Genomic DNA, 15,277 nt, shown 5'->3' with positions numbered 1-15,277 from the left:
GGAACGTCACAAAAAAGTTCTCTCTCCCTAGAATTCTTAGCTGTGTTGTGTAAAGATAGATGTGTGTGTGTGTGCTGTGTAAAGATGTGTGTGTGTGAGGTTAGATATAACAAACCTGTACTCTCCAAACGTCTCGTCTTTGATTGGCCGAGCCTCGGAGTCCATCTGACTCTCTTCCTTGTCTTTCACTGGAGGAGAGATACAGGTGAGTGCTCAGCTCGAACAAACGCAGCCTGCAAGTCAAGTTAGTGTGAAAACGTACAGTAGACGGAGGGACAGACAGACACATCCCAGAGGGGAAAGTTACCTGCGTACTTGCCCCCTTTACTCCTCTTGATGAAACAGAGAACCAGAAGCAGCAACAACAGCAACACTACAGCACTGATCAGCCCTATGAACCAGCCTTGAGTAGCAAAATCCCCTTCCACACCACGCAGCTCTGGGGAGACAGAGAGAGAGAAAATACCTCTTTATTAAACAACCACACAGCACTGAGCAGCCCTATGAACCAGCCTTGAGTAGCAAAATCCCCTTCCACACCACGCAGCTCTGGGGAGACAGAGAGAGAAGTGAGTGCAAGAGAGAGAGAGAAAGAGAGAGAGACAGAGACCAGACCTCTTTATTAATTAACTCTACCCTGCTACCACGAAAAGACTTCCACCCTGCTACCATACAGTGGGTAAACGCCAGTAGTTCTTGTGACTCTGTCTCAAAACCAAATGTTTACCTGGCCCACCGCTCCAACATGGAATTTAACAGCCTACATGACCAGGTCCACCTACACGAGGCAGCAGTGCCCACCATCACCCTCAACCACTACCCCAAAACCTCACACAGGGGCAACAGATCAACAGACACCCCGCCCAGACCATCTCCCAGACCTTTGGGACCCCCCCCCCGACCTACACATAGAGAACCCACGCAGAGAAGACCTACATCCAGACTACAGAACCACCAGCCACATCCACACCCCCACCCCAACTTTAATGAAGACAGCTTCTCCATCCTGGAGGGGAAATCAAACCATTTCCAGGCCCAGGGACATGTCTGTGACGACCTAAATGCCTGAACTGGACAAGAATCTGACGCCCTCAGCCCACAGGGGGACAAACACCTGCCTGCAGGTGACAGCATTCCCTCCCCCATATTCCCCCATAGGTACAACTATGACAACATAACTAACAAAAACAGATCACACTCCTGCAGCTCTGTCGCACACTGGGTATTGTCATGACGTGGCCCTTTCTGGGTACAGATCGTGACTTCCCACTCTTTCCTACACACAGGTTCTGCTATCTCAGGTTGTAAATTCCTGGCGGAGACTCTCTCCCCTTGACCATGCAGAAAGGGAGGCACAGAGAGAACAAAGGACTTCACATGGCAAACTCCTAAATCCCCAAAATGGGAATATGAAACAACATGTCTACTTGTGAGAAGGTGGGAATGGTCCGTGGATACTTAAGGGATGGGTATGATAAGTGTTTTTCATTTGGTGACCTCAGAGAGGACAGGAAACACACATAACTATATCTCTGAATGTGTACATTTCTCAATTATGTTTTTTTGTTTTGTTTTTTTACCTTTATTTAACCAGGCAAGTCAGTTAAGAACACATTCTTATTTTCAATGACGGCCTGGGAACAGTGGGTTAACTGCCTGTTCAGGGGCAGAACGACAGATTTGTACCTTGTCAGCTCGGGGGTTTGAACTCACAACCTTCCAGTTACTAGTCCAACGCTCTAACCACTAGGCTACCCCTGCCGCATCTAAGTCTTGTATAAAATAAATGAGTAAAGATGAAGCTATTTGTGAAATGATGTAATATGATGTTAAACCTTTAATGTGAGAGAATTGCATTCCCTTTAAAGTTTAACTAAGTCATTGGCACTTCCCCGTGACTACAGACATGATCAGACGTCATAGAACCGCCTTTTCTATTGTTAAGAATAAAACCCCCTGAGGAAATCCTCTTTAGACCACCAGTACCTCGGTGTTAGCTGAGGTGGCACAGGTTTGAGTTTAGACTAAGCAAACCCATAGCGTGAGAGAATAGTTATCCATATCCATACCACATGGAGCATTGGCTACACGGCTGGAAATGGTTATACTCTGAGACTATCGATCCCTACAGAATAAGAGCAAATCTTAGATACTAATTTCTAGTCTGCAGCTAGAAATGATGTAAACCTGGGATGCGATTACCGACAACCACCGAAACATCTATCTATGAGATCATTTCTGAATGGTACTCTGAAGTACCCATTCTAACCACGAAATGCTTTAATCGAAATGCTTTAATGCAATTATTCCCAAATGAGTGAGCGTTCATGTGCAAAGGATTAGCATTTCAATGAATATATTTATAGTAGTACTGTGTGTAGTGATCCCTCTGGTCTTTCCCGCCTATTCTCAGTCCACACCCACTTCCCTTTGTCCACAAAGCCATCCTATTGGCTCAGCCCACTAGGGAACCTTCCCTATCATTAGTTAGTAACAGATCTACTGTTTGTTTATGCATTTCTGTGTTTATTTAGTTAGTTAGCAAATAAATGATTAAGCCAATTGGTGTATGGATGATTTACAGTAAAGCCTGGGTTCGTGCAGATAACTAACAATTTACGTTTGGAATGAGACTGATGTGAGGTAAATAATAATTCATTAATAAGATACTAATTGATCAGATATTAAAATATCTGAAAGTTATATTAGGAGAATTATAATTTTGTAATCTGAAGATTTTCCTTGGTGCCCTGACTTCCTAGTTAATTACATTTACATGATTAGTTTAATCACGTAACAATAATTACAGAGAATTGATTTAAAGCACGACATATTATGGCGTCCCGTGTGAGGAATCTAAGATATAATTGGATTTTGCTGTTGAATTATATATACGTATTTATCCGGAGACACCTGAAACCCCACCTCTTCAAGGAATACCTAGGATAGGATAAAGCAATCCTTCTCAACCCCTTCTCAACCCCCCCCCCCCTTAAATGATTTAGATGCACTATTGTAAAGTGGCTGTTCCACTGATGTCAGAAGGTGAATTCACCAATTTGTAAGTCGCTCTGGATAAGAGCGTCTGCTAAATGACTTAAATGTAATGTAATGTAAATTGTGCAAACAGAGGTGTTGTATGCGAATAGAGAAAGATATTGGTTGTTTCCATTTGAACAAGCTATTTGGAAGCGCCTCTGGTCGTGTGTCGATAGCGTCAGAGCAATGACTTGTAAGTTCCAGATTTAGTCCATTAGGCCAAACGGTACGATTTCGGTCGGCCAATATTCATTTCTAGAACAAGGGCATAGAGCCAGTAACGTTAGAAATTGGAGGATAGTTTTGTGACCGAGCAGAAGTTATCTGTCCGCCTACCGCGCTAAGCCAGTGTGGGTAGGCAACAGGCATATCTGTTTTTATGGACCGTGTGCTCCGGTAATATAATGCTAGCAAATTGTATACCAAATGGGTTAATGTGAGATGTCACTAGTAAACCCCCTTTCCATGGTGAAGGGGACCCTATTTTGTGCTTGAAAGTGAGATTTCTGTACAAATAGGATTAGCTTAGCACTATATGCTACAGCTAACAAAGGGAAAACAGCATTTTCTTTTTCCTGTGTTACGTTGAAATTCCTCCTCCATGCGCAATGGAAGTCCCGCCCTTTGTACTTCCGTGGATTTCAGCTTTCCGCCATCAGTGACAACCTGGTGGTGAAGAATCACCAGTACATTTTCTTCAAAAATAATTGTGTGACACCCAAACGTGGATCACGTTCAATACGTGATCAGCCATCAATGTATTGAATATCGATGTCTCATTCAATTGAACTAACAAGTGGACTTTTTAAATAATATCCAAATTGATTGGTTTTCTACAATGTGACAATTTAAACTTTTCACATGAACCTAGATTGACAAGTGTCAGGTTAATTTAAAATTTAATTCCCAAATAACCTATACAGGTTTGTTTTATCATTAAAATTGATCAATCAGTAAAATTTGCTTTTGCAAAGCACATTCAGTAAACCCCAGTACTGATGGAAGTGAACCTAATGGTGAATGTAACATTTAAAACTACAGGTTACTTTTATGATAATCCAGACAATCTCAATTGCTTGGATATCATCGTCTCATTCAATTGAATAAGTTCAATGGTTGAACATACCTTTCTAGGTTCTTCCAATTAAATGAGACATTTTAAACTTTGCAATAGTAACCTAGATGAACCAACTTCCCAGGCTAAGTTTAAGTCCCAGATAGCCTATCCAGGTATGATTAATCATTATAATTTTTTGCAAATTCATCACTTCCAACTCCCACATTACTGGTAACAGTACTGGTGGTCCATTAACTTCTATAAATAGATTTCAATTGTCTTTGCAGCTTCCAACATATTCCACAACCAAACTTTAGAAAATTAGGAAAAACATTTCTCCTTTCAAATGTTTTAATAATGTGCAAGCTATCAGAGGGGGTAGTCCCCACTCGCCCCCGCTAATTAGTGAACCTCCACCCATAAATTGATTGATCTCTGGCCTCAGCAGCGATACCAACCTTAATTATTCCATTAGCGGAAGAACAGCAGAAATTGCGATCAACGCTCTCAAAAATCAACCATCGGGTGCAGGCCTCGTACAGGTTCTCTCCAGTCTAGCTCTGATGTCTTGCCGTCTGAGATTGGCATCTGTCCAATACCACAGTGCACAGCTGTGTAATGGTAGACATAAAGGGACAGGTGGTGAGAACCGGGAAACCAAAGACAAATGCAGATAAGGGAAAAATTCTGCTATGGATCTGCGTTTGACGAAGAACAAGCACAAACTCTTCAACAAAATCTTCTTCTACAGGAACAAAATCATATGCTGCAGGAACAACTCAATTTAGCCAAACTAGATAAATCTGACAGGTTATCTACAAACAGACCGAAAGGAGCAAGTGCAACACTCACGTGTCCAAAATCAGTACTCTAAGTGCTGAAGTGGACTCTGCAATGCAGCAGAATACCACCCTTAGGTACCATCTGGAGGAAGTCCAGAATGGTCACGGCGTGACTACCAATCCAAGCAACCGGAGCCCTGTACTCACAAGAGTAAAGAAGATAGGTTTCAGATTTTTCTTCTGTCACAACTTCCGCCGAAGTTGGTCCTTCTCTTTGTTCGGCGGTCGACGTCACCGGCTTTCTAGCCTCCGCCGATCCACTTTTCATTTTCCATTTGTTCTGTCTTTGTCATGATCACATCCTGGCTTCACGTATTCAATATACTTGTTTATTGTTTAACCCCCTGTTCTACATGTTGTATTTGTGAGTGATTGTTTATTGTAATTTGGTCCGTCTGTGGGCTCGTGATGTTACATTGTACATTTGTCTTTTTGAGTAAAAAACTTTGATTGCTCATATCTGCTGTCCTGCGCCTGACTCTACACCAGCTACACACAGGACCCTTACAGCCTACCTCATGTGTCCCTCAGTCTTCTCTTCTTGGCACTGAGTAATATGGCGCCTCATGGCCAACAAAGCCAAAGCTTGGCTTCTCCTCTTGGCCCTCCGGCCCCAACTTCCCCACAGGATGAAGCTGACCCTCCTCCCGCTTGGCACAGAATACCTTGACAAACTCGTCAAGAATTTCCCCACCTTTGACCCTGTTCCTAGTCAGCCAAACGATACTGAGACGTTCCTACCTGACATAGAGGACGCATTGGATGGCTACCCGAATGCTAGGGGTTCTGACAGGGTTTACCTGTTGAAGCAAACATAAAATAGACACGTGACGAGGTTCATTGGTCTACAACAGCAACACGTGCTAAATGACTATGCTAAACCTCCCACAGCTTTCAGTGGTTCTGCAACACGCAAACACGATAGCTCACTGGCTAACACCATCAAACAAACTCGGAACGAACACCCACAAGTTTACTATCACAGGCTTCGTTCAGCTTACTTTGGCCTACTCACTGAAACAGGCATGGAAGACCTGTTACCATTTAAACAAATGTTCCTGTCGAACATGTATCCCACCTTCATTACCTACTTGGGCCATACAGCCCACTTTGGCTTGCCTATCTTACTACTCAGAGAGCTTTCAAGCACAGCTTTTGAGGCATCAAAAGTTCGGAATGCTAAGAGCCCTGACCACTCGATTTTGAAGTTTGACAAGGAGCGGAACCCCTTTCCCAGACAGGTTAGCCAAGCCCACTCAAAATCTGAAAAGTCGATCTGCTTTCACCTTGAACAGAAATGGCACATCATGTCATTGCGAACGATCACTCCACTTCGTTGGGAATGTCCACTAAAAACTAATCTAAACGCCCATACATGGAAACAGTCCGGGAGGACTGCTTAACTAGTAGAGCGTGAATTGATTTGGGGCCGCAATATCACTCATCTCTCAAACATTGTTTGATGATCTAAAAAGGGCTTTGAAGCCAACTAAACGTTGGTTAAAAGTGGAACGATGCGACACTGCACTTCGAGGGGTGACTCAAATTATCTCTCCTCTCAGATTGAGAGTCATGCTGAAACTACACTTCAAGGACGTATCGCTCATCCACCCTGTGTATGTTACCAGCCTCGAAACTGTAACCCTGCTACTTGGAGCAGACTTGATGGATTGGTTACTCCCATTTGATGGATTGGAAAACCAACCAGGTATGGTCACAGGCCACCGTGCCTTCTCCACTGACCACACTGTCTTCCCCTAACACTAGCTGCAACGCAGTCATTCACGAGGGGTATCTGTCGAAAGCACCCCTGGGAAAAAGACGTTTAGAAACCTCTTGTTGCAGAATCCGATCCAAAGAGATATCACGATATCTCGACACACAAACCTGATTGACCATTCGTTTCATGATTTCGAGCCAGCTGTTTCATGTGACTTCCCTCCTCCTTGCAGTCGTGCAATACGGTAGTTGAGATGAACTACCCTTGCCCTTTGGACACATATAAAAACAAAATACTGCAAAGTTTTCTAAGAGCGAGTCGCGATGCTGCCATCTCCCACCTCCTCTCCATCTGTATATCAATGAATTGGCGAGGGCCCTAGAACAGTCTGCAGCACCCTTTCTCACCCTTCTAGAATCTGAAGTCAAATGTCGACTGTTTGCTGATGATCTAAATCCAGAAAAGAGCCGTTAAATTCTACAACCACCAAAAATGAAGCAGTTTCCAAACCTTCCATAGCAAAGCAATAGCCGACAGAGAGAGATAGAGATAGAGCGGGAGCGAAAAGCGAGAAGCGAGAGCGAGATCAGACAACATGAGAACATTGAAAGATGAGAGGTTGTGAAGTGGGTTCGATTCCCACTGGGGTGACATTCTGAAACACCGTGTTTTAAGTTATATCATCTAAATGGCAGTATATGACTAAATATACATAAATGTGTGTGGACGTCAGTATTTGTTTGTGTGAGCGAGTGTGTGTGATTGTGTATGTGTGATTGTATGTGTGTGATTGTGCGAGCGAGTGTGTGTGATTGTGTGTGTGTGATTCAGTGTGTGTGAGTGTGTGATTGTGTGTGTGTGATTGTGCGAGCGAGTGTGTGTGATTGTGTGTGTGTGTGTGTGTGATTGTGTGTGATTGTGTGTGTGTGAGTGTGTGATTGTGTGTGTGTGAGTTTGTGATTGTGTGTGTGTGAGTTTGTGATTGTGTGTGTGTGAGTGTGTGATTGTGTGTGTGTGATTGTGCGAGCGAGTGTGTGATTGTGTGTGTGTGAGTGTGTGATTGTGTGTGTGTGAGTGTGTGATTGTGTGTGTGTGTGATTGTGTGTGTGTGTGAGCGAGCGAGTGTGTATGTCTACCTGGACCGGTGGTCTGTATCTCGTCCTCCCAGTGTGTGTAGTTGCCATGGGTGATGAGGAGGCGGTACTGTGTTCCAGGCTGAAGACCCGTAAGCGAATAGAATGCCTGCAACGTGTTAACCTGTTCTGACTCCTCCCACTTACCCCCAACTACACACAAACACACACACAAACACACACAAACAAAAGTGAGAGACAAATATTGGATGAAAAAAGAGCAGAAACTGAAATCAAAAGAAATAAAGAAATCAAAAGTGTCTGCCTCCGCAAATACTCTCCTCCCATCCATCTGTATATACTCTCCTCCCCTCCATCTGTATATACTCTCCTCCCCTCCATCTGTATATACTCTCCTCCCCTCCATCTGTATATACTCTCCTCCCCTCCATCTGTATATACTCTCCTCCCCTCCATCTGTATATACTCTCCTCCCCTCCATCTGTATATACTCTCCTCCCGTCCATCTGTATATACTCTCCTCCCCTCCATCTGTATATACTCTCCTCCCCTCCATCTGTATATACTCTCCTCCCCTCCATCTGTATATACTCTCCTCCCCTCCATCTGTATATACTCTCCTCCCGTCCATCTGTATATACTCTCCTCCCCTCCATCTGTATATACTCTCCTCCCCTCCATCTGTATATACTCTCTCTCCCCTCCATCTGTATATACTCTCCTCCCCTCCATCTGTATATACTCTCCTCCCCTCCATCTGTATATACTCTCCTCCCCTCCATCTGTATATACTCTCCTCCCCTCCATCTGTATATACTCTCCTCCCGTCCATCTGTATATACTCTCCTCCCCTCCATCTGTATATACTCTCCTCCCCTCCATCTGTATATACTCTCCTCCCCTCCATCTGTATATACTCTCCTCCCCTCCATCTGTATATACTCTCCTCCCCTCCGTATATACTCTCCTCCCCTCCATCTGTATATACTCTCCTCCTCTCCATCTGTATATACTCTCCTCCCCTCCATCTGTATATACTCTCCTCCCCTCCATCTGTATATACTCTCCTCCCCTCCATCTGTATATACTCTCCTCCCCTCCATCTGTATATACTCTCCTCCCCTCCGTATATACTCTCCTCCCCTCCATCTGTATATACTCTCCTCCCCTCCATCTGTATATACTCTCCTCCCCTCCATCTGTATATACTCTCCTCCCCTCCATCTGTATATACTCTCCTCCTCTCCATCTGTATATACTCTCCTCCTCTCCATCTGTATATACTCTCCTCCCCTCCATCTGTATATACTCTCCTCCCCTCCATCTGTATATACTCTCCTCCCCTCCATCTGTATATACTCTCCTCCCCTCCATCTGTATATACTCTCCTCCCCTTTATCTGTATATACTCTCCTCCCCTCCATCTGTATATACTCTCCTCCCCTACATCTGTATATACTCTCCTCCCCTCCATCTGTATATACTCTCCTCCCCTCCATCTGTATATACTCTCCTCCCCTCCATCTGTATATACTCTCCTCCCCTCCATCTGTATATACTCTCCTCCCCTCCATCTGTATATACTCTCCTCCCCTCCATCTGTATATACTCTCCTCCCCTCCATCTGTATATACTCTCCTCCCATCCATCTGTATATACTCTCCTCCCTTCACTCCCTGCCTCCTTCTATTACTCCCTGCCTCCACATATACTCTCCTCCCCACCATCCCTCCCTACCTCCCTCCCCTACCTCCCTGCCATACACTCCTCCCCTCACACCCTGCCTCCCTCCCTCACCAGAATGTGTAGATATCCCATAGGTAGAAGGTAGTGTCACCAGTCTGGTGTAGATTTCCCATAGGTAGAAGGTAGTGTCACCAGTCTGGTGTAGATTTCCCATAGATAGAAGGTAGTGTCACCAGTCTGGTGTAGATATCCCATAGGTAGAAGGTAGTGTCACCAGTCTGGTGTAGATTTCCCATAGATAGAAGGTAGTGTCACCAGTCTGGTGTAGATATACCATAGATAGAAGGTAGCCTCACCAGTCTGGTGTAGATATACCATAGGTAGAAGGTAGTGTCACCAGTCTGGTGTAGATATACCATAGATAGAAGGTAGCCTCACCAGTCTGATGTAGATATACCATAGGTAGAAGGTACTGTCACCAGTCTGGTGTAGATATACCATAGATAGAAGGTAGCCTCACCAGTCTGGTGTAGATATACCATAGGTAGAAGGTACTGTCACCAGTCTGGTGTAGATATACCATAGATAGAAGGTAGCCTCACCAGTCTGGGGTAGATTTCCCATAGATAGAAGGTAGCCTCACCAGTCTGGTGTAGATATACCATAGGTAGAAGGTAGTGTCACCAGTCTGGTGTAGATATACCATAGATAGAAGGTAGCCTCACCAGTCTGATGTAGATATACCATAGGTAGAAGGTACTGTCACCAGTCTGGTGTAGATATACCATAGATAGAAGGTAGCCTCACCAGTCTGGTGTAGATATACCATAGGTAGAAGGTACTGTCACCAGTCTGGTGTAGATATACCATAGATAGAAGGTAGTGTCACCAGTCTGGTGTAGATATACCATAGATAGAAGGTAGCCTCACCAGTCTGATGTAGATATACCATAGGTAGAAGGTACTGTCACCAGTCTGGTGTAGATATACCATAGATAGAAGGTAGTGTCACCAGTCTGGTGTAGATATACCATAGATAGAAGGTAGCCTCACCAGTCTGGTGTAGATATACCATAGGTAGAAGGTAGTGTCACCAGTCTGGTGTAGATATACCATAGATAGAAGGTAGCCTCACCAGTCTGGGGTAGATATACCATAGATAGAAGGTAGCCTCACCAGTCTGGGGTAGATATACCATAGATAGAAGGTAGTGTCACCAGTCTGGTGTAGATATACCATAGATAGAAGGTAGTGTCACCAGTCTTGTGTAGATATACCATAGGTAGAAGGTACTGTCACCAGTCTGGTGTAGATATACCATAGATAGAAGGTAGTGTCACCAGTCTGATGTAGATATACCATAGATAGAAGGTAGTGTCACCAGTCTGGTGCAGATATACCATAGGTAGAAGGTAGTGTCACCAGTCTGGTGTAGATGTACCATAGATAGAAGGTAGTCTCACCAGTCTTGCTGAGGTATTTGATGTGGAAGCTGTGGTTCCTATATCTGTCTCCAGGGACCCAGCTCAGGTTGACTGACCTTTCTCCTACCACTGTACTGATGTTACTGGGAGGTACTGAGGGGGGAGATCAATATATTAGTTTCTATCACAATACTGATGTTAGTGTGGGGGGGTCAATGTATTGGTTCCTATCACAATGATGTTAGAATAACACGGGAATGGTTTCAATATCAATGTATAGACAACAGTCTTTAATGTTCCCTGTGTTACATCTCCGTGTTAGTCTATACTGATCCCTGTGTTAGTGTATACAGTTCTCTGTGTTAGTCTATACTGTTCCCTGTGTTAGTCTATACTGATCCCTGTGTTAGTCTATACTGATCCCTGTGTTAGTCTATACTGTTCCCTGTGTTAGTCTATACTGATCACTGTGTTAGTCTATACTGATCCCTGTGTTAGTCTATACTGTTCCCTATGTAAAACCTCTGCGTTAGTCTATACTGTTCTCTGTGTTAGTCTATACTGATCCCTGTGTTAGTCTATACTGTTCCCTGTGTTAGTCTATACTGATCACTGTGTTAGTCTATACTGATCCCTGTGTTAGTCTATACTGTTCCCTATGTAAAACCTCTGCGTTAGTCTATACTGATCCCTGTGTTAGTCTATATTGTTCCCTGTGTTAGTCTATACTGTTCCCTGTGTTATTCTATATGTTAGTCTATGCTGTTCCCTTTGTTAGTCTATACTGTTCCCTGTGGTAGTCTATACTGATCCCTGTGTTAGTCTATACTGATCCCTGTGTTAGTCTATGCTGTTCCCTGTGTTAGTCTATACTGTTCCCTGTGTTAGTCTATACTGTTCCCTGTGTTGGTCTATACTGTTCCCTGTTTTAGTCTATACTGTTCCCTGTTTTAGTCTATACTGTTCCCTGTTTTAGTCTATACTGTTCCCTGTTTTAGTCTATACTGTTCACTGTTTTAGTCTTTACTGTTCCCTGTGTTAGTCTATACTGTTCCCTGTGTTAGTCTATACTGTTCCCTGTGTTAGTCTATACTGTTCCCTGTGTTAGTCTATACTTTTCCCTGTGTTAGTCTATACTGTTCCCAGTGTTAGTCTATACTGTTCCCTGTGTTAGTCTATACTGTTCCCTGTGTTAGTCTATACTGTTCCCTGTGTTAGTCTATACTGTTCCCTGTGTTGCATCTATACTGTTCCCTGTTTTAGTCTATACTGTTCCCTGTGTTAGTCTATACTGTTCCCTGTGTTAGTCTATACTGTTCCCAGTGTTAGTCTATACTGTTCCCTGTGTTAGTCTATGCTGTTCCCTGGGTTAGTCTATGCTGTTCCCTGTGTTAGTCTATGCTGTTCCCTGTGTTAGTCTATACTGTTCCCTGTGTTAGTCTATACTGTTCCCTGTGTTGGTCTATACTGTTCCCTGTTTTAGTCTATACTGTTCCCTGTGTTGCATCTATACTGTTCCCTGTTTTAGTCTATACTGTTCCCTGTGTTAGTCTATACTGTTCCCTGTTTAGTCTATACTGTTCCCTGTGTTAGTCTATACTGTTCCCTGTTTTAGTCTATACTGTTCCCTGTTTTAGTCTTTACTGTTCCCTGTGTTAGTCTATACTGTTCCCTGTGTTAGTCTATACTGTTCCCTGTGTTAGTCTATACTGTTCCCTGTGTTAGTGTATACTGTTCCCTGTGTTAGTCTATACTGTTCCCTGTGTTGCATCTATACTGTTCCCTGTTTTAGTCTATACTGTTCCCTGTTTTAGTCTATACTGTTCCCTGTGTTAGTCTATACTGTTCCCTGTGTTAGTCTATACTGTTCCCTGTGTTAGTCTATACTGTTCCCTGTGTTAGTCTATACTGTTCCCTGTGTTAGTCTATACTGTTCCCTGTGTTAGTCTATACTGTTCCCTGTGTTAGTCTATACTGTTCCCTGTTTTAGTCTACACTGTTCCCTGTGTTAGTCTATACTGTTCCCTGTGTTAGTCTATACTGTTCCCTGTTTTAGTCTATACTGTTCCCTGTGTAAGTCTATACTGTTCCCTGTTTTAGTCTACACTGTTCCCTGTGTTAGTCTACACTGTTCCCTGTGTTAGTCTATACTGTTCCCTGTGTTAGTCTATACTGTTCCCTGTGTTGCATCTATACTGTTCCCTGTTTTAGTCTATACTGTTCCCTGTGTTAGTCTATACTGTTCCCTGTGTTAGTCTATACAGTTCCCTGTGTTAGTCTATACTGTTCCCTGTGTTAGTCTATACTGTTCCCTGTTTAGTCTATACTGTTCCCTGTTTTAGTCTTTACTGTTCCCTGTTTTAGTCTTTACTGTTCCCTGTGTTAGTCTATACTGTTCCCTGTGTTAGTCTATACTGTTCCCTGTGTTAGTCTATACTGTTCCCTGTTTTAGTCTATACTGTTCCCTGTGTTAGTCTATACTGTTCCCTGTTTTAGTCTACACTGTTCCCTGTGTTAGTCTATACTGTTCCCTGTGTTAGTCTATACTGTTCCCTGTTTTAGTCTATACTGTTCCCTGTGTTAGTCTATACTGTTCCCTGTGTTAGTCTATACTGATCCCTGTTTTAGTCTACACTGTTCCCTGTGTTAGTCTATACTGTTCCCTGTGTTAGTCTATACTGTTCCCTGTTTTAGTCTATACTGTTCCCTGTGTTAGTCTATACTGTTCCCTGTGTTAGTCTATACTGTTCCCTGTTTTAGTCTACACTGTTCCCTGTGTTAGTCTATACTGTTCCCTGTGTTGCATCTATACTGTTCCCTGTTTTAGTCTATACTGTTCCCTGTGTTAGTCTATACTGTTCCCTGTGTTAGTCTATACTGTTCCCTGTTTTAGTCTATACTGTTCCCTGTGTTAGTCTATACTGTTCCCTGTGTTAGTCTATACTGTTCCCTGTGTTAGTCTATACTGTTCCCTGTGTTACATCTCTGTACTCCCTTCATGTACCTTTACCTGATAGTAATTTAGCAGACGCTCTTATTCAGAGCGACTTACCACATATTACAGTAATTAATATTAAAATAGCTAGGTGAGACAACCACATATTACAGTAGTTAATATTAAAATAGCTAGGTGAGACAACCACATATTACAGTAGTTAATATTAAAATAGCTAGGTGAGACAACCACATATTACAGTAGTTAATATTAAAATAGCTAGGTGAGACAACCACATATTACAGTAGTTAATATTAAAATAGCTAGGTGAGACAACCACATATTACAGTAGTTAATATTAAAATAGCTAGGTGAGACAACCACATGTTACAGTAGTTAATATTAAAATAGGTAGGTGAGATCACATGTTACAGTAGGTAATAGTAAAATAGCTAGGTGAGACAACCACAACTGTTGCTTGTATAATTCTACCTCCGTCCAGCAGGGTGGCACACTCCCGTGTGATTGGGGGTCCCTGTCCGGCAGATGTGCGTCCCCTCAGGTAGAAGACGTAGCGGCTATGAGGGTCCAGACCTTCCAACGGTAAGTGGGTCACCGTGGGGTCATAGATCACCTCTACCTGAGGAGGACTGTTTCGGCTGTCTGAAACTGGAGAGGGGAGACACAGGGTTAGAGGCTGTCTGAAACTAGAGAAGGGAGACACAGGGTTAGAGGCTGTCTGAAACTAGAGAGGGGACACAGGGTTAGAGGCTGTCTGAAACTAGAGAGGGGAGACACAGGGTTAGAGGCTGTCTGAAACTGGAGAGGGGAGACAGGGTTAGAGGCTGTCTGAAACTGGAGAGGGGAGACAGGGTTAGAGGCTGTCTGAAACTAGAGAGGGGAGACACAGGGTTAGAGGCTGTCTGAAACTGGAGAGGGGAGACAGGGTTAGAGGCTGTCTGAAACTAGAGAGGGGAGACACAGGGTTAGAGGCTGTCTGAAACTAGAGAGGGGAGACACAGGGTTAGAGGCTGTCTGAAACTGGAGAGGGGAGACAGGGTTAGAGGCTGTCTGAAACTAGAGAGGGGAGACACAGGGTTAGAGGCTGTCTGAAACTAGAGAGGGGAGACACAGGGTTAGAGGCTGTCTGAAACTAGAGAGGGGAGACACAGGGTTAGAGGCTGTCTGAATCTGGAGAGGGGAGACACAGGGTTAGAGGCTGTCTGAAACTAGAGAGGGGAGACACAGGGTTAGAGGCTGTCTGAAACTGGAGAGGGGAGACACAGGGTTAGAGGCTGTCTGAAACTGGAGAGGGGAGACACAGGGTTAGAGGCTGTCTGAATCTGGAGAGGGGAGACACAGGGTTAGAGGCTGTCTGAAACTGGAGAGGGGAGACACAGGGTTAGAGGCTGTCTGAAACTAGAGAGGGGAGACACAGGGTTAGAGGCTGTCTGAAACTGGAGAGGGGAGACACAGGGTT

At 43.8% G+C, this 15,277-nt stretch overlaps 1 protein-coding gene across 1 annotated transcript in view; it reads right to left on the bottom strand.

Annotated features, from left to right (window-relative positions):
• The window catches only part of LOC135503818 (neural cell adhesion molecule L1.1-like), a 137,716-nt gene that overhangs the window by 5,529 nt on the left and 116,910 nt on the right, over positions 1 to 15,277 (bottom strand). Inside the window, exons 23-27 of the mRNA XM_064921957.1 lie at positions 14,290 to 14,466; positions 10,902 to 11,015; positions 7,795 to 7,944; positions 308 to 439; positions 116 to 188 (exon numbers count right to left, since the gene is read on the bottom strand). Of these exons, the coding sequence (XP_064778029.1) occupies positions 116 to 188; positions 308 to 439; positions 7,795 to 7,944; positions 10,902 to 11,015; positions 14,290 to 14,466 (646 nt within the window). The remainder of the gene's footprint in view (positions 1 to 115; positions 189 to 307; positions 440 to 7,794; positions 7,945 to 10,901; positions 11,016 to 14,289; positions 14,467 to 15,277) is intronic.

Source organism: Oncorhynchus masou, chromosome 18, assembly GCF_036934945.1.
Source record: "Oncorhynchus masou masou isolate Uvic2021 chromosome 18, UVic_Omas_1.1, whole genome shotgun sequence".
Taxonomy (NCBI): Eukaryota; Metazoa; Chordata; class Actinopteri; order Salmoniformes; family Salmonidae; genus Oncorhynchus; species Oncorhynchus masou.
This window is presented reverse-complemented; position numbering and strand designations above follow the sequence as displayed.